The sequence below is a fragment of the Hetaerina americana genome, unplaced genomic scaffold (assembly GCF_022747635.1).
Source record: "Hetaerina americana unplaced genomic scaffold, ioHetAmer1.1.p SCAF_1, whole genome shotgun sequence".
NCBI classification, from domain to species: domain Eukaryota; kingdom Metazoa; phylum Arthropoda; class Insecta; order Odonata; family Calopterygidae; genus Hetaerina; species Hetaerina americana.
In genome coordinates this window covers 48,372,926-48,392,494 of record NW_027286069.1, presented here as the reverse complement: position 1 = coordinate 48,392,494, position 19,569 = coordinate 48,372,926, and the positions used below count along the sequence as shown (strand labels likewise).

The window sequence follows — 19,569 nt, the reverse complement described above, 5'->3', positions numbered from 1 at the left end:
ATACAGTTATTCATTGATTCCATTCCAGTATTTCACCTGTGTCAGCTGTTGCAGGTAGAAACACATTTAGTTCAAATGAGGCAAACACAAAGGCATCACATGATTTGGTATTGAAATTTAGTTTCCATCTGAACAAAGCATATGCTGAGGTCTGCATAATGCTACAGGAGAATTATGGACAGTCAGTTCTTCCCTATAGCACAACTAGAAGATAGTTTAATGTTATGTTAAATGTGAAAGAGGGGGAACAATACCATAGGTAATTGGACTCAGGAGCTCCAGTCTACTATAGGGGCAATCAGTAATACTGCTGCTGCCATTGTAAGAGAAGATCATCAAATAACAATGAGATTATCATAGAAAATAATGAAAATTTCATTGGGTGACATGCCACCACCACAATGGGAACAGAAAAATTGCACTGAGACATTTGTGTGCGGGGGGTTCTGAGACTATTCATGCATGAACAACAAGACAATTTTGCATGCACGTTTCTTCAAAGTTGATGTTGCAAGAAGACTAGTTTCTTTAAGGGTAATCACAGTAGATAAAAATTCATCTGCTCCTGAAACATTATTTTGATCCTGAGAGCAAACAGCAATGCTCAATGTGGATATCTCTGGTATTACCAGCACCATAAAAGTCAGTGTTGGCTTCTACTGGGAAAGCTATGGTCACATCATTTTTTGACAATCAGAAAATGGTATATCAGCATGTCATACCAGCATACACAACTTGACTGAAATTTATTCAAGGCTACACAAATTGCATAGACAATATCTCAAAGGAAAAATATGGATGCTGCACTCAGTATTGCACGACTACACAGTATAAATGCTGCTGAATATCTAATGAAAATCAATGTGAAATGTATTTCTCATCCTCCCCATAGTCCAGACCTAGCCCCATTGGACTCCTTCCCGTTCCACAATGTGAAGAAACACCTTTATGGAAATAATTTCTCAACATCAGAAGAAGTGAAGGCTGCTGAGGCAATTTTGAAAGTCCGAGCAAAAATTAGCTTACATGTCTTCGGAGATCAAAAAGGTGTATTTCATCAAATGAGGACTTCTTTGTGAAGGGCTATCATAATTTGTAGAATGAAAACAGGTGTGTTGCTATAATAAATTAGGATCATCCGTTATTGAATTCCTTGAGCATTCTTCTCTTGTATTTCTTTAGCAAAAGAAGGTTCCTGACGGCATATTCTACTCTATTAGGGAGAAGTTGAGCCTTGATTGTCTTTCGCCAATTGGCATCTCATAGGTCAACTGAGAGAGAGAGAGAGTGGGTAAAAGTTTACAGTTGTTGAGCACAATCAAGACAAGTTTTAAATCATCGTTTTAAATTATCCATAGACTTTACATAATTAGAAGAGTGGTAGTCCAGTAGGTATGTTGCTGGGTGTGGCAAGGAGTGGGTTTTATTCCAGGTGATGCCTCTTAGCACAATCAGTATCACCTAAGCTGTATGATTTTTCACGTATCAGATATTTCTGGAAACACTTAAGGCAGGACAAGGAAAGGAAGTGGCCCTCTTACCCTGATGTGTGAATGTCATATACTGTTGGGCTTAGTATTAGGTGACCTCTACCCTTGCCAATCATAGCAACTGTTGGGTTGATAACTTTTGGTTGAGTGGTTTACATGAATAGGATTCCTGTGTGTTTATTTATATATTTGGAATGAGTTAAGTGATTTTTTTACAGAATGTTACCATCTTTGAAATAAATATTGGCGAGTTTATCTTAACAAAAAACTCCACCTTCATTTCCTTTTTTTGGTACCTCAGACAACGATTTTTATTCATCCATACTAAAAAGAAGGACTCGTACTTATCCACAGATTTTATTATACGGTACAATGCGTTTCACCGACTTGTGGCATCATCAGGTACAAATTTGCAAAACAGACAGAGCAAGCATATATACCCTCAGGACAGAGTGGGGGCGTGGAGGGTTGGAAGGATTTGAGAGGGGTGGGGGCTCGATGGTGCGTTGATGGATTGTTTTGACCATTTCCAGGCTAGTTTTTCTGGGAGGAAATCTGTGGAAAAGTAAGTCTTTCTTTTTAGTATGGATATTAAATACTTCCACGAAGTGAAGCCTGAAACAATAGAATATATTTTTATTCATGTTTTGACAAAGCAAAATTTACTCAATAAGAGTGTAAAAAAGGTTGGTATTTGCTTGGACCTCAATTTATTCTTTTCAGATCCATGTCAAATTCTAAATAAAGTACTTGACTTTAATTCATATTTAGGAAAATGGATACATATAATCTAGCTATTCATCACGTAGGTGTGTAAATTAAGAAAAAAATTTGTTTATGACAACCTAAAGAAACCCAAAAATATGGGGTTGGATAAAATGAATGATGAATTTCCAGAGAATATGCCTGAACAAATATGGATTGATGATCTAGCTAAAATTGATTAACAGAGGGATCAAATCAGATTAATTTCTAGCATAGCACCAGATTAGATTTAAGTTTAGACAGGTGGGTAATGTGCTAGACTGTCAATCTCAATTTAATTGGGTTTGAGTCCAATTACAGACATGTAAATTGAGTAACCCCTAGTAGTTCAACCCGTAGAATACTTGATGTTGCCAGGAGTGACTTAATAGGATTCAAGGGACTTGAGAATCAGAGTTGTTCAGATAGAGAAAAAAAGATGAATTTGGTCAAAAGAGATGCTATTTTAGTCTATATTCTTCATATTGAGAAGAGAATTCCAAAGTATGAACTAATTTTCATTGCTTCAGCTGGTTTGGAAAAATGAATTGATAATGTTAATTGGAATACACTGCTCCCTAAACTGAAAAGCATAAAAAGACAGAAGAGTTGTGCTCAGGTCATATTAAGACAAGGTGGCTATACTTAAATTGGATTCAGCACTGCAGAAGGAAAAATAAAGGCCAAGATAACTAACAATCTGCAATGATAATCAACAGAAGGTACTAAAATTTATACCTCTTAGGTGATAGCTTACAATGTCAATGGAAGATAAATGGAAAGAGATTGTGGAGCACCAGTCGGTAAATCAGGTATTGGAAACAGTAGAATACCAACAATATGTTACCTCATCACAGAATTAATAAAACCTCCAGTCCATACAATTTGCTATTGATCCAACTAGCTTGACAGGAACAGAAGGCCTCCAACACTGATGATGGCTTGTGAAAAAGGACGATGACCACTGGGGGATAGGGATGGTGCGGTGGGTAATGTACTGGCTTCCCCTTGGGACTTAAGTGCTAATCCTGGAGACGACAGATATTTTTCAGTGGTACCCTGATCCCTACTTGAGGTGCTTTGTGGAGAGCACTTTGAGTGAGCATGACATCCATTGGATGGGATTTTAAACTGCAGACCCCTTGGTGCCTTTTGACAAGGGTAAGCTAATGCCGATGCAGGGGTTTCTCTCCACCCTTCCTCCTTCCCCATCCATCCCTTAGAGCAAATGACCTTAGCTCTCGGTCCCCTCCCCTAAAAATACTACTATGATGACTACTAAAGAAATTATATGCATGTGCAGTGGGGAAAAAAAGAAGTTAAATGAACACTGAAAAGTGAAAGGAAAGAATTACTGGGCACATTTTGAGGCACAAAGAGATTTAAACAGTTTTTCAAATTATGAAGGAAAAATTAACAGTCTAGAGATGAAGAGTTTTCATGAGACATGAAATAGATATAGACTAATCTTAAAGAGAAGAAATGTACACAAAGACTTGAAAGGATTACCCAATTGAAGAATGGGTGGAGAACCCAGTCATAGAAATCTTAGGAAAGATGGCTCATAGTGATAAAGAAAAAATTAATGAAAACCAAATGGATGAGAGGAGGGATGCAGGGTTTAAAATGAAGATAAAGCAAAAAACTGCATTTGAGAAATAATTAAATCAACACAAATCTATTCTGATACTAAATATACTTCACTGAGATTCATGTGTCACATTATAATTACAAATGTATGAACTAAATGGTCTGGTATTCAGACTTATCATTCTTGTTGGGATCTGAATTTAAACATAATATTGTTAATTTTAGGTCAATTATATGACCTTCCCTCTGATTATGAAATAATGTTCTCCATTTTTGGTTTTCTAAGGTGTTTGGGAAAAGGTGCTGCAGAGTATGACAATCAACACAGTAAAAGATAATACACAAATCTTACGTTTGGCATCAATTGGCAAAGAAAAGAATGGTTACATGTCTTGAAAGTAGGATATTTTTACTATTTAATTAATTCAAAAGAATGCACTAATTATGGATTCATAATTTAGCTTTACCTATCATGCAGACAAATATGGCAAAGTGATGTATTGGACCATAAACTATGACGTTTAACCATTCCTGGAAGAAGAGTTCCTGATTTTTGCGGCAATTATCTCTTGTACAGTGCAATTCAAAGGCATTGAGAATTTATAATCACAGTTAATTTGTTATTTTCTTCGGTAAAAGGAACACTGGACTTAAAAGTACAGTGTTATTGAGAAGAGAGATGCACGGTACTCAAAACCTACTGAAAATAGACGGCCTTAAACTATGCATCTGCATATATAAAATAGAGTGGTTACTCCAGTCCCATGAATGATGAAAATAAATGGAATGTATGCTTTCTTATTCCAAATTTTAAAAACTGGACGCAAAATGTTTAATGAAATTCAATTATTACCTCTGACTAAAAAATAAATGTAATCTGCATGTTCACTCTTTTAGGAAGAGAGATGGTTAATGCTTCCATCTAACATTACCTGAGGGTCTTAAATTTAGAAATTTGCATAACTTTTGCAAAGACCTTCATCTGTGGCACATTGCTCTACAGAAGTAAAGAGTATTATCCTGAGGAAGAGGGTGAGAGACATTTTAAAGGCAGAGGAGATGTGGATCTGGAGAAGAATGACAAAGGAGGGAGTTCTAGAGGAATGAATGAGAAACCTTAATTAAAAAATAGAAAAAAGGATATTTAAATGGTTGGTCACATAATAAGATAGTAATTTTACCATGAGTATTATAGAGGGAAAGGTGTTTGGGAAGAAAGGAAGGAGGAAGACCAATGCTAAATTATTTTAACAGAGCACAGGAATTGATGGAGAACATGAGTTATGTACCACTGAAGAGAGCAGCAGAAAACAGGACCATTTCAACAAGGTCAAGCCTTTAGTTGAGAAGAAGAGAGATTTAGTTTTTCGAATCAAAAAGAATTGGTTCAAAATCAGAACCAAAATATTTAGCTCAGGATAGGCAACATAGCACATTAAAATTATTTATGGATTTTGAAGTTTTTTATTCAAACTCACTACAAAAAAATGCCCCTGCTACAGTCTTAACAATACAATTTCCAAACAATCTTAATAATAGAGCTTTAACTATCCACAATAATTCTACTCCTACATGTCTCAATGATGAAAATGTAAGCATTCTTTAGAAAGGCATCTAATTAACCACAACAATAGTTCCTCACTCAATTGAAGCAAAGAAAATTGTATTAATTCATCATATCCTAAAGAGTGAGCATTTCTAGTCAATTTTATCTTGACAATAGGTCTGAGAATTTTTATTAAATGGGATAAATTTATCATTTTTGAGTGCATGAAAGTGATGTAGTAAATTAAAGAGTAGTTTCTCTGGAATATTAGTAAACTTGTGCCAAGGATATGATAATAAATTGACAAATATTGAATAAAATGCTATTCAAGGGCTATTTGCATTAGAGAAAACAGATTAAAACCAGGGAAATGAATTCATAGAAAACCTTTTAGAGGATGAAAGTTCTAAGAAAGAAAAAAATAATTGCCATTAACATTGTGTTGAATGTATGAGCGACCATTACCATGGACAATGAGATGTATGTTACAAAGAATGCCACAAGTTTCATTGTTAATACAGTCAGGAATCATACTGTGATGGTTATTGAGAATTCTATCAAGGTTGAGTTTGGGAATACAATAATTAAGAAATTTACTTTGCTTACCTCTTCATAGTATCAGATGATTAAGAATCATGAATATCAAATTTACAGAATGATAAAAATGGTCCTCAATTAAACAGCTTTGGATAAGATTACTTCAGCATTAAAATAATTTTCCAAATTTAAGAATTGTATGTATTGGTGCTTAGTGAAAGGATATCTTATATTGCATAATGTTTCATGACCAAGTGTAAGCCAATATTCAGACAGACCCTTAATTTAAACTATGAACTATTATTTGAGACTACAATTTGAATTAGTAAATATTAACCATTAAATACAAATAAATGCTGTTTATTTCTGTTCAAATAATATGCAGCAACAAATTATTCATAAATCCTATACTCAATATCTGTAGATCCAGATATTTAAAATATATTTTACGCGTGGTGTATTCTGCACTCTTCATCATCCAGATGTTATCTGTGGTTCAAATACCTGGAGCAGATGAATATCCGGATGAAAGCCACCAACCTGATATTCATATAAGGCTGCCTGAATGTATGAAATGTTTCCTCAGCTCTTCATTATACCCTCCTAATTTAAGGCATAATTTAGTTTTTCCATTTCTCTCTTTACTTTAATTCCCTTAGCGTTTTTTTCAAGCCCATATTTCTCAAACTGATTGTACATTGCACTCAACAATAACTGTGACCTTAATGCTGTGAAATTAATGTTCAATCCTCTGTGAACCTGATTTATCGCTACCTTAATTCCCAACTCAAGCCGTCCCTAACTTTTTCTCAGTAATTAGTCAAAAAGCACTGGCAATAAGAGACAACCCTGACGTACTTCCCTGCCAATAACGATTACCCCTCACTTACTTGTACTATCTAATTTATGTGCAACTTATCTCTCTGTTCTGCCTCTATATTCTGCAATACATTTTTCAACCATGTTTATTCTACTTTGTCCAATGAATTTTCAAAATCATATGCTCATCTCTACACTTGAACATGCAAACAGTTAACAAAAGCATGAGCTGCATTTCAATAAAGTTGCAAATCTTGTTCATTTTCAATATAGTCCTTCCAACCCAATGAGAAAACAAGAAGTTCCCATTTCAGCATCCCTTTCTATTAATGTTCTCATTGCCATGGCATTCCTTTACTGTGATATGAAATGCCTCTCCCCTTCCTAAACCCAAAATGGTCTTCAACAAGATAATTCTTTGCCTCATTCTTCTGTTGATGATTGTTAGTAACCATGTTGAACTAAACCTATTGTTCCAGGGTTCTGGCATGCTGCTACTTTCAGCTATTTTTGGGATGGGGTTGGAAATAGGCCTAACTCCTATCTCTTTAATGCTAAAGCATACCTGGCAAAACTCAAGATGATCCTTAACTCTAGTGGTTATAAAAGACCAATTTTAATGAAATTTATAACTTCATATCCCTTAGCTCTTGCTGGTCTCAGTCTAGTATTCTTGGATTGTATCTATTCTTACTTTAGTCACATACTCGATATCTATCTATCTATGCCATGAAGTTCCACCCATATGGCCTCTCTACCTTATATGAACCTTGTTTTATTTGATCATTATAGTAAATATCCTAATTTATATTGTTTCCTCAATAGCTATTTTCCTTTCTTTTTCATATTCCAACCTTCCCCTACCGTTCTCAATCCATTATTCTATGAGGGTAGTTTGAAAGGTTCTTGGAATCAACACCATATGTCAGCAGTGGCGCAACAAGTTTACAGCGTAGTAATAGGTAATCCTTAATGAGTAAACATGTAATGGGTCAGTGCTCTGTGGTGCGGACGCCTCTCTGTTGTTGTCCCTGTGAGTTATTTGTGAAGATAGAAAAAAATTAAGATTCAAGAAATGATTAAATACTTCATTAAGAAAGGTATGAAATCAAAGGAAATTCATGCTGACTTACAGAACACTCTTGGGAACTTTACTCCTTCATATTCAACTGTTCCCAAGTGCAAAAACAAGTTTAAGTTTGGTCGAAAAAGCTGAGTTGATGATCCTTATAGTTGTCAGCCAAAATGTGCCCCTACTCCAGAAATTATTCCTTAAGTACATAAAATGGTAATGGAGGATCTCTGACTACAAGTGCAAGAAATCTCTGAAGCTGTAGGGATGTCATCTGAATGGGCATATCACACTTTAACTGTAGAATTACTTATGGTAATATTATCAGCTAAATGGGAACCACCGACTCTTGACGCAAGATCACAAAGATATGATGGAAATTTCTGAACAATGTTTGACCTTTTTTAAGAGCTTCTAACAAGATTTTCTGGGACAGACAAGCAGTCAAACAAGAGGGAAAATGTTGATCCACCACCACCAAAGAAAGCAAAGCCAATACGGTCAGCCGGAAAGGTGATGGCTTCAGTTTCTGGGATGCGAAGGGGATTCTGCTCATCCAGGTAGATTATCTTCCCACCGGTGAAACAATGGACAATATTACGCTAACCTCCTGGACCAACTACAACAAAAGATGCATGAAAAATGTCATCTTTCATCAAGACAATGTACACTCCCACACAAGTGTCGTTGCCATGGCAAAAATACATGAACTAAGATACAAATTGTTGCCACACCTGCCTAATTTGGCTTCATCAGATTTCCAACTCTTCCCAAAGCTCAAAATGTTCCTCTGTGGATAGAAATTCTCTTCAAACAAAGAACTAACAGCTGCAGTATACAGGTATTTTGTAGGGCTGAAGGAATCTTAATTTCCAAGATGGGATCAAGACATTGGAACATCACTGGATAAAGTGCATTAGTGTACAGGTAGACTACATTGAAAAATAAATTAGCTTCACCTTGGTCAGTCATTTATTTCTATTCCATTCTGAGAACTTTTCAAATTACCCTCATTAATTTAGGAATTTATCAACCAATTCCAGTTCAGTCATTTCTGAGCTGATTAAAGTTCTAGATTTCAATTTTGTACCTGCTTCCCAATTTTGCAATTTAATGCTGAAAATAACAGCAAAGGACAAGTTAGTGATGGGGACTAGGTAGATTAGTAGGCAAAATTGCAATTTTAATTAGAAATGCCAAATAGGAAATAATGTATTAAGCATCATGACAACCTTTCTATGCCCAACAAAAACCAATGTAATCAACCCAAAGGTTAGTTTGATAGGTGAGAATAGTTCACCTGTCCTCACACACCTGTGAGCCCTAAGCAGCTGATGAAATGTTACTTCCCCGTGCTCGATGGTATGATTCCCCAGGAAGATCTGGGGCCCGAAAAATCACACAGCTTGGGTGACACTGAGGGTGCTCAGATGCATCATCCGTAATCAAACTCAAGGCTCCCAGTCAGTAGCCCTCTGGTCTACCCACTGAAGTACCATGCCCCCCTTAAAATGTGATCCTATCAAATGGATTACTTTCTTTTGGTTCCATAGCTTCTTAAAAAGGAGGATTTGACACATCGATAACACCTTTTTTTTTCCTTGAAAAACCTATGATTGTGAAGTAGATTCTTGAATAACAAATATAATAAAAAATCAAAGAGGCTGATTTATCATAAGGTCACAACTTTTATTCCTAGAATTAATGACTTAGATTAACTGTTTTTTTGACCTGCAAAATTGTGAATTTTGAGAAAGCAATTAAAGCACACACGTGATACCTCGCGAAGGAGTACTTTTCAAAATATTGATAGGAGAGGCAAAGGTCAGTACGTCAGAACGATATTGCTCTGTAAAATGAACATACCTATGCGTACTTGCCTACTTCACCTTACATGAGGGTCATCCATGAGAGAGCTACACATTCATTTTGGGTAAGATGAGAACTACTTTCATACAATGATGGGACCAAATCTACCATTACACCATACATGAAGACCATTTCTAATAGACCTACCTATTGAACATATATAGTTCTTATGCTCTCAGAGAAATTAAAAAATTCCCAGAGGCCTTCACATATTTTGTGAATTACTAATGACTGTAGTACATAGTCCGCTTTAACTATACAATAATCTGAGAGGATTAGGATACTAATGGAGAGTGGGCAAAGAAAATGGTATAATAAATGTTCTATTATCTTTTGTTTCATCCTTCAGCATTATTATCACACAGATGCAGGACCAAATAATTTACATTCATAAGTTTTATGCAGTGATCCGAACACCTTCAGAATCAATCATGTCATTAAATTATAATAAATTTTTGATGGTAAATTTCTTTAAAAGATCAACGGGATTTGCGTACAAATTAGCTGGAGTTGACCTAGAAGTAGTTGATATCGTAAAATACCTAGGTGTTACATTCACAAAAGACTTAACTTGGGGGACTCACATACGTTAAGTCTGCAGTCAAGCATATAAAAAATTGGGAGTGATTAGATGCATTGTTGGCAGAAGTGACTCGAAGGTCAAGGAACGTTGTTACCATGCTCTTGTAAGGCATCATTTAGATTACGCATGTAGCATCTGCATAGTAAGCATATGGGATCCGAGTGAAAAAGGCCTCATTTGGGAAATTGATAAGGCTCAACGCCGGGCAGCCTGTTTTGCTAAAAATTTTTACGATAAAACGCTAAGGGTCACCGAAACGCTTATGGAGTTGGGGTGGGAATCATTAGAAGAGAGACGATTCAATGCAAGATTGAAATTATTAAATAAATTCAGATCCGTATGTTTCTTTACCGAGGTCTCGCAAATTATTTGCACTCCTACATACATTGGTCACTTGGATCATGCATATAAAATTTGGGAAAAAGATGCCAGAACTAGCCGACTCAAGGACTCCTTCCCACAGACAATACGGGATAGCAACTGCAGGGTTATACATTGCAAAAATTCCACTTGCCATCCTCAGCATCTAGGGAATAATTAGTTCTACTTAAATGCATGCTCTTTCACTAACCTTCTGTGTTTTGTTATCATAACCCATTCTTTCCGAATGACCTCATCAGTGTTCTGTTCATCTGTTTTTCAGTCTCCCCTTCAATCCCTCGTCCCTCTCAACGTTGGGTCACATTCTCTGCCTTTTACAGTCTACCTGGGGGTTAAAGTGTTTTGTGTTGCATGTTCATGTGGTGGTGAAGTTTTGCATTCTTGCTTGCGTGTTGTTGGATGGCTTTCGTGCTGCATCCTTGGGTGCAGTTGTTTGTTGGTTTATGTGTTTGCATGAGTGTTGGATGAAGGGATTTTTGCATGAGTGTGTGCGCTGCTGTGGATGTAATTTTCCATGCTATTGTTTTGCACATGGTATTGTTCGTTTTTACGGTTGGTGACCTAACAACCCCCACCACATGCCCTTGCGTTGGCTTCCGGGGTATTATTTAGATGTAGAATCATTACAAATTGGTAATCATGACAAATGGGTATCTCCAGCTGCATAGCACCTCACCTGGCTTTTTTCCATTAATATGAATACTTCTGTTGGGCAAGCGTAATGAGCTTAAAATTTCAGGGTAATGTCAGCTGCGCATTGATGAATCACAATAACTTCCATGAAACCAATATATAAACATCATTTTGGAACAAGATTCATTTTGTTATATAGAAGATCTATCATATAATCACCCTGAAACCAATATTCAAAGATATAGCCAGAGACTTATACAGGTCCAACGTACACATTTTTGACACACGATGATCATTTGAACTATAATTTACAAAAATATCCTCTTCCCACGATGTAATACAAAAATAACAAAATGGAGTACAGATTTCAGTTTCACATAAATACTGAGCATTGACTCATCTACATCTGAGTGTAGGATAACTCTTGTATTTTTATTCACACTGCACAAGCCAAGCAAAATAATATTTTGAGACAAGTTGAATTGAACACCTCAACAAGAATGAATCTCAAGATGAAATGTACTAGCCCCATTGGTATAACTGACTATTCTGACAAAAACTCAACTCTAAACTGAAAAATTTTATGAAGCAGCCTATTTATGCCTTAAAATTTGGTATCTTGCATCTTAACTTTTCATCACCGAGCAGAAGTTACCTTATTTGCTATCCAAGTTTAGATTAACAATGGTCTTCATTAAATGTATCTAATAACATTTATTAAAACAACATTTATTGATAATAGTGTTCCTGATTTACATTAATCACAAATAAAAAGGGAAACAACATTTGTTAGAACTGAAGTCACTTGAAAATCAGTCTCATTGATATAACAAAATAACAAAAGTACCAATTTTACAATTTCACTATTATGTCACTGCACATTTCTCATGGATAAGATATGGCTTCAGTCCACTAATTCAGTCGGTTAATTGAGTACTGGGACACTTAAATTGAAATTTATTTATCTTTCACTGGTAACCACCACTAAACTGTCAATTTAGCAATGATTTTTCCTAACCCAAAGAGAGATATGATGGGGAAACAATTGATGACTAAGTGCCCTTTTCCCCCGAGTAAAATCAGGCACTTCTGCCAGCATTAGAAGTCTTTTTTATGTAACAAACTAGTAGTAATAATTTCCCAAGTACAGTAAAATTTTTCAACTAGTAATTTAATAATAATGACATTTGAAAGAGACATGAGGGATGATTTTCTATGCTTCAAAGAATTATTTATAGAAAAATATTTTAATGGGGATGAAGAGTTCACGGGTATTTTTAAAACCATACAAGTGAGAAGAGAGATATGAGTAAGAGCAAAACAGTAATGTTAAGAAACAAAATAGCCGTAGGAATGTGGAAACAACAAAAACAGTATTCTAAATTTTCCTAAAGCTTATATACATAGGATTTACAGGTTTATTCACAATATTTTACATAGTAGTCCACTTAGTTGAAATGTGTGGTTTAAGGGTGTGCTTAAAAGACAATGGCAGTGACAATGAGTGGTCCAAATTAGGGAAATGAATATATTACGGTGGACACATGTTCATTAAGTAACAAAAACTCAAATTAAATGTTGCTTAGAAAACCAGACAGAAGTGGCCAAAGGTAAAAGTAGAAATACAAAGATAACAACAAATAAAAACATTCCAGAAGACTCGCTCCATGGTGCTTGACCCTTATACATGAAAATGATTATTATGAAAGTTTTATAAAAATCAAGTCCTTGCACTATGAGTATGATAGTATGTAATATGCTTGAAATGATTGTTACTTTCAAGATTTACAAAATGCAAACACGATCCAGCAGGCATATGAAGTCCTTGCACTACTCTATGAGTAAGAGTATGTTTTTGGCTTGAAATGATAGTTGAATTCAAGATTTTAGAAGAAATTAAACACACTCCAGCCAGTTAATATTTAGCAACAGATGGTGATTTCATCTCTTAAGAGTGTGTAGAATGTCTGTAACTCCTCTTAGTTAAAATGAAGCTATTAACAAATCAATATTTGTCATTCAATTATTATCACAAATACATTTACAATGTAACAAAGAACATACCATCAAACAGATGAGGATAAATGGTACCATTAGAAAGGTTTCTGCTCAGTCACAAATGGTGCTCAAAACCTGCAGCACTGTTTCCTGTCCCTCAAGTTTATTATTCACAGGATTTTTTTAGAACAAGAGAGGAAAGGTATTGAGCACAATAGTTTAAAGAGGGCATAGTGGGTATCACAATGTCCACTTCGTCTCCGTCATTGAGCCTTTCTTGCAGCACCTCGAGCTCGCCATGCAGTTATGAGGTTCCAAGCAAAGTACACTGAGAAAGAGTGGACTTGCACAGCAACGATAATGAAGGCATACCACAACATGCCATAAGGATATCCCTGTAATAAGAAAACAGTGCATCAGTTATGACTTGGTTCACTCATGCAAAATTCACAAAAAAGTAGGGACCTGGATTCGAATCCCGGCCAAGGCAAATGCTTTTAACACTCAGAAATATTTGCATTGTAATGCATATTTAGCGGGTGACTCTGTTAAAAGTTACTTTTGCTGCATCTCCCACAATTCCTTGGAATTTGTCAAATGTGAAAGACCCCTAGTGTTTAAAGTTGGCTTCAACCTTGTGGACTACAGTGCAGTTCACGACTACAAATGCCTGTGACATTGTACGTATGGTATTTCGTCACAACATCTTGTTCCTTCAAATCCACCAAAAATTTCGGAGTATGAGAGGATACCTCGATAGCTTAACTGGCTAAATCACTCAGCCGAACATTGAGGGATTTGGGTTCAAATCCCAGTCATTGAAAATGATTTTTCCACTCTGAAATTGCTGCATTGTAATGCACATATAGCAGATGACTATGTTAAAAGTTACTGTCACAGCATCTCCAACAGTTTCTCAGAATGTCACCACTTAAGTTTCCCAATAGTTTAACAGCAGTTCATTTACGACTGAGGAAACTATGCCTAAACTTTTGGCCACAAACATGATTGAATTTTTCCTTTTTTTTACAATTTTTAAGACTACCTTCTAGCAACAAACGGAAAGCACATCAACAATGCAACCTAAAATTAAGGTGCGATTGCGCAGCAGAAAGGAAAACAACCACATAGAGTATATCATTTTATCATTCCTTCTAAGCTTAAATTTGCAGCTACATACAAAACGTTTTCTGATTAACTATACATTGCTTACTTTCTGTAAGAAGTATTAAGGGAAATATCATCATACAAAGGGAAACTGATACCATTTGATTGAGAAGAAGGTATGAAATGGTACACTGATTCAAAAAATAGTGGAAGGCTCAGTCAGTATCATTGTTTTCATTCAATGGAATCTGTAATTCAAAATGTAAAAAAATTGTTTTAAAAGGACAAAATATGTCAACTTGAGAGAAAACAGAGTTTTCCTGAAGATGGAAAATAATATTTCTTCGCTTTTCTTCAGCATGCTTTGTATGAAGCTTATATTATGGTCAAAGGTAATAAGCAGTGACCATGCCATTTATTCAAGATAACAAAAGGCTCTTGAAATCGGCCAAGGAGAGGTTTCTTGAAGACAAGTAGGTTTCTGCAACTCAAATAATATCAATTCAGGTGGACACTGAAAATGAGGCATTTCAAATTGGGATACTCCTCTGAACATCACATGGGGAATTGGAAGGAGTAGGAAGGGGATTTGTAACATTCAAGACTCATGAGCTATGCCTAGAATATTGTGATTATCTGTTCCATCATCTACATTGGCTTTCAATATTGAAAAATAATGGCAATCACTGTATATTCATCCCACTATATCACTATATATTCATCCCAAGGGATAGGAATCAAATAGCCAAGGTGGTCAATTTATAGGAGGTATTTTTACCCTTATAGGGAGCTGAACAGAGCTTATCATTTTCAACAGATGAGACTGTGGATTGCTTGATTCCTTTGGCTTATAGTCAAGTAATACTGTTAATTACATCAATATTAATATATTTGTGGGTCGCGGTAGTCCAGTGGGTAGAGCGTTGGACTGCTGACTGGAGGGTCCTGGGTTCGATTCCCGGGCAAGGCACTCTGGGCACCTGCAGCTCCACCCAAGCTATGTGATTTTTAGGGTACCAGATCTTCCTGGGAAACCATAACCGGCACAGGGAAAGGAACTGGCCCCCCTACCCTGATGTGTGAATTTCACACGCCGTATAGGGCTTAGTACTGGGTGAACTCTACCATCACCTACCAAACCGACCTTCGGGTTGATTACTGTGTTAATGGTTTATTAATATATTTGTTCAGAGATTTATGGTGACTCTTCTTTAAACATCTAGGGCCATATGGTTCAGAAACCTGATAATTCCTACCACACCAACCCCTGAACAGTTTAGCTACGTAAGAAGACAAAAAATAAAGGTTTTGGAAGTTCTATCAAAGAATTTATATCAGACATGTCAATTCAATTTCTTAAAAAATTTGTATCTTGATATCGTGTGGTAACTGGCATAGTACAAAGATTATTATTTGAAGCCCAAAATTTTTTGAAGTAGTTGCATTTTCCAAAGCACATATAGTAAGTTTGAATTTTCAAGGAAGCATTTAAGTTTCCTGTAATTCATTTTTCTTGCCCCATTGTGGTAGATGAGAGGCGAGAGAAGATAATAAATTAGAGCATAGCTTCTTTCCCTTACAAAACAAAAAATCAGCACTATGATTGCATTACTTTCCCAATATGTAAACATAAAGTTCAACCATCACCTGTTTTCCTCTCCATATTTTCTTCCCTCATCCATAAATTATTGGCCTCCTTTTGCAGAACGATGGCAAAATACAGTGACAGAAAAAAAACTAGATTATGGTTCTCTGAGAGAATGTGTATTCAAAATTAGTTAGAATTTGTTAGATAGACAAAGAATAGGTGTACATTTTAAAAGAGATAAAAAACATAGCTCTAAGTACAGGGTTGGGCAGCATTATTTGCCAATTTTATAGACAAATACTATGCAAATTGGCAAGTTGTGCTGCCGCACCTGATATTCTTTGATGTACAGGAAACAACAGTAGTAAGTTATTTTTAAAACATTGCATGTTTTCTCTGTCATGTCTCCATAATAATTTCCTACTACACTAAATTCCTTGAGAACTGGTTTTTATGCTGAGGGAGATTAATAAGGGAAGTTTACAAGAGACATTTTAAGACTACATATGTATATCAAATGGCAGAATGTGAGAAGGAAGAGAAATTAAAGACATGAGAAAATTAACACTGAATGAGAAATAAAGGCCGTATGTGATGGAACTAATCTTACGATTGGAACACTCAGATAATGAGTGTCCCCTCGGAGTGATTATGCACCTGAGCATATGTATGATGGAGGGGTATGGCATAAAATCTTCACTGCTACAAGTGAAAATGGAGGTGAAATCATTCCACACTTAAGATAAGTAAGAATAGTGATTTTTAATGACTTAATATGCAAATGACTACCAACGATGCAACTGCCAACGCTGTATAAATACACTTCAATTCGGCACAGGTAAGTGATTGGGTATTTTTCACCAATATATGGATAATTTTATTGGCACAAGGTTAGAAAATAGTTCTTAAAGTGGTTTTCTTACCTGCCATATGAAAACATTCTCTCTTTCACCTGAAACAACGTAAGCCCACACTTCACTGAAGTAATATATAGCAGCATACAGGATAGGCAGGAAACCAAAGAGTGCTATCCCACCGATATATCGTTGCATTATACTAATTCTGTTGCGACGAGCTGCGGAGAGCCCCCAAAACGAGAGAGGCAAGGACACACACCATGCATATTCCCACCAAAGGGGCTTGTAAGGAAAAATAACCACAATTAAAAATACAATCATTTGACCACGTACTTTAGTGGCATGAATGTATATACTCAAAGTATAGCATATGGATTAACCCAACGTGAAAAAAAGGATCAACTTTATCAAATCTTTCGAGCTGTTCGCTAGTCAAGTATATTAAACCAAACATAGATAAAGGCAAGCATACTTTTTCTATGCCACATCAAGTGAACAATCTGATCAGGCAAAACAGAGGAACTCTACACATTCACTAACCTTAGGTACTTGTAATTCTTCAATTTCCAAGATGAAAATATCTAATTCATCCAGAATATCAGCAGAGAGCTTCGCTAGCATCGCAAAGAACAGCAAATAATGAAAAAATATACAGTACTTGAGTCGAGACTTGTTAAGGGCACTGTAATAAAAAAAACAAATTTAGAAGACTGAGGTATGTAAAGCGGGAATACTGACGCCACAAAATTCGCATTATTGGTAGGGACACTGAAAAAGTTATTACATTGGCGATAACTTTGCTTTGTCAGGAAGTTCAGGAAGCCTTGCCTGCATAGTTGGAAAGATAGGAGCTAAATTAACGGCGTCTGTTCATTGGGAGAAGGAGGGGGTACTAACTTTGGCATCAGTCCCTAGCTTTATAAAGAAGGTGATGTCTCAAACTGTTTTTAGTTCCTCGAGCCAAGTGGCCAGGTACTAGTAAAACCGCTGGAGCCAAAGTTCCCCAGGATTCAATTGAACATTTACCTGATCTGATACTGGGCCGCCACTCTTTGACGGTGCTCAAAATCAGTACCGTCTGTTCCCATTATTACAGGCCCTCCTTTGGAAGCCATTTCTTGCAAATTGGAAAAGGAATAATATCCTTGTCCTCTTCTACACGTTCCTCAGAGAGCCTGGAAATATTATTTTTGCGAGACAGATCATTGAATCTTTTGCTGCAATATGCTGCCACTACGCGAAGAAATGGAGAACTATATGAGAGTGTTGTGCGGTATTTTTATTCGCTCGCGACCTCTTAAGTGTATTCGTGGCAGCTGGACACTGAAGTTTTAGCTAATGTAACCTAATGCCTAACAATACTTGGAGTCAACATACTTACCCTCGAGCTGAAATGCACTGTAGTTTTTTAATAAATAAATATTTAATTTTACTGCATTATTTAATTTTATTTTCGAAACATGCCCACCATTGCTCGGAGTATATTTATTATTGCATACTAAATATCTAACGAAAGAAATTATTTAAAATAATAATGTCGGAAATTATGCACGCATATTGAAATTAGCAGTTAAAACTAGGTCTCCCTAAAAATACATGTCATGAAGTTGAAGTGCTAACGATGAAACTCTGTCATCAATTTTTCTTAGAACCACCCATGGCTACCATTATTTAGTTGAATTTTCAATAAACAACAGCAGATATGATAACAATTCACCAATGTGGAGCCTGAATTTTCCGTCACCCACGTGACAATTTAAGAGGGTAAGACCCGTTCAGTGGAATTGCTGGTAATGATATAATCACATTTTCGTAAATATAAAAAAAATATCTTCAATCTTATTTGACATATTCACCCGCAGTTCACACATCTGCAAAGAACAAATCGCTAGATATCTGTCATTAAACAAACCACTAAGATTGAACGGTTATATCTAAAGAAGCTATTCGGCACAGATGTCTCACATTTGCAGGACCAACAATATAAAATGCTTCACTATTTTATAAAAATATTCAAACTATCTTTCATTCCTTACCCAAAACATCAACCGTTATAAATATATGGACGCGCAGTGGTTAGTGAACATTTCCTCATGATTTAACTAATTACGACTCAAATATTTTGATGCTATCTCAGACTCAGCGATGAAAACCACGGAATAGTACTCTTCATTATTAATTCTTTTAAATTTGCAATGCATGTTCAACAAACTGATGAAAAACTATATTTTCAATGATTGCCTGCTACCACCTTTTCAAAAGCGAATGAGTCAGACGCTGCTATACGGATGAAATGTACCCTTCCGCGGTAAGATTTTAATTTCGAAAAGTAGTTCTCAGTTTCTCTTGTTTCGTGGATTACTTTGTTATTGAGTTTTCGAGTATGGTGAGAACTACTGCTTGTTGCGAGCCTGTTTATTGAATGGTTTAAATATAGTATAAGTAATGGTAACAATATTCCCTTACAGTGGCAGATTTTGTTGTTATTGTTGCGGATGGATTTACAATCTTTTCCCTAACCTCCTTTCGCGCTATTGAAGTAGATATGCGAAATAATAGTGAGTGGTGGAAGATAGTAGTACTATGCTGACCTTTTTATCAGCATTTGAGGTAAGTTAACTGCGGTAGATGTGATCAATAAAGTGATGGAAGGATTATGCTGCTCAGTGGACTGGCTCTCGGAGAGTTTCGGAATCACGTAGCGAAGTGCTGGCCGTGTTTGCGGCGGCTGGGTGTTGGCAGCGAGAAACGTTCG

The 19,569-nt window shown here is 36.1% G+C and overlaps 1 protein-coding gene across 4 annotated transcripts; it reads right to left on the bottom strand.

The window, feature by feature from the left end:
* Positions 1-11,972: 11,972 nt before the first annotated feature.
* jagn (jagunal) lies at positions 11,973-19,548 on the bottom strand. 4 transcript variants are annotated; one of them, XM_071589498.1, is made up of 5 exons: positions 19,406-19,548; positions 17,841-17,989; positions 17,355-17,496; positions 16,881-17,096; positions 11,973-13,657 (listed from the first exon to the last, which is right to left on the bottom strand). In XM_071589498.1, the coding sequence occupies exons 2-5, from the start codon at positions 17,927-17,929 to the stop codon at positions 13,526-13,528; spliced, it is 579 nt and encodes a 192-aa protein (XP_071445599.1). In that variant the 5' UTR covers positions 17,930-17,989; positions 19,406-19,548; the 3' UTR covers positions 11,973-13,525. The 4 variants fall into 4 exon arrangements, with proteins under 4 accessions (XP_071445599.1, XP_071445594.1, XP_071445587.1 ...); XM_071589493.1 differs by lacking the exon at positions 19,406-19,548 and adding an exon at positions 18,851-19,059; XM_071589486.1 differs by lacking the exon at positions 19,406-19,548 and having other exon boundaries at positions 17,841-18,161.
* Positions 19,549-19,569: the final 21 nt, after the last annotated feature.

Bases quoted from the DNA above. Each gene is read 5' to 3' on its own strand.
- jagn (XM_071589498.1), bottom strand. From the start codon at position 17,929: ATGGCTTCCAAAGGAGGGCCTGTAATAATGGGAACAGACGGTACTGAT. The intron at 17,497-17,840 runs GTAAATGTTCAA...TTTTTATTACAG, and splicing joins GCGGCCCAGTATCAGATCAG to TGCCCTTAACAAGTCTCGAC. The intron at 17,097-17,354 runs GTTAGTGAATGT...TTTCCTTACAAG, and splicing joins AAGAATTACAAGTACCTAAG to CCCCTTTGGTGGGAATATGC.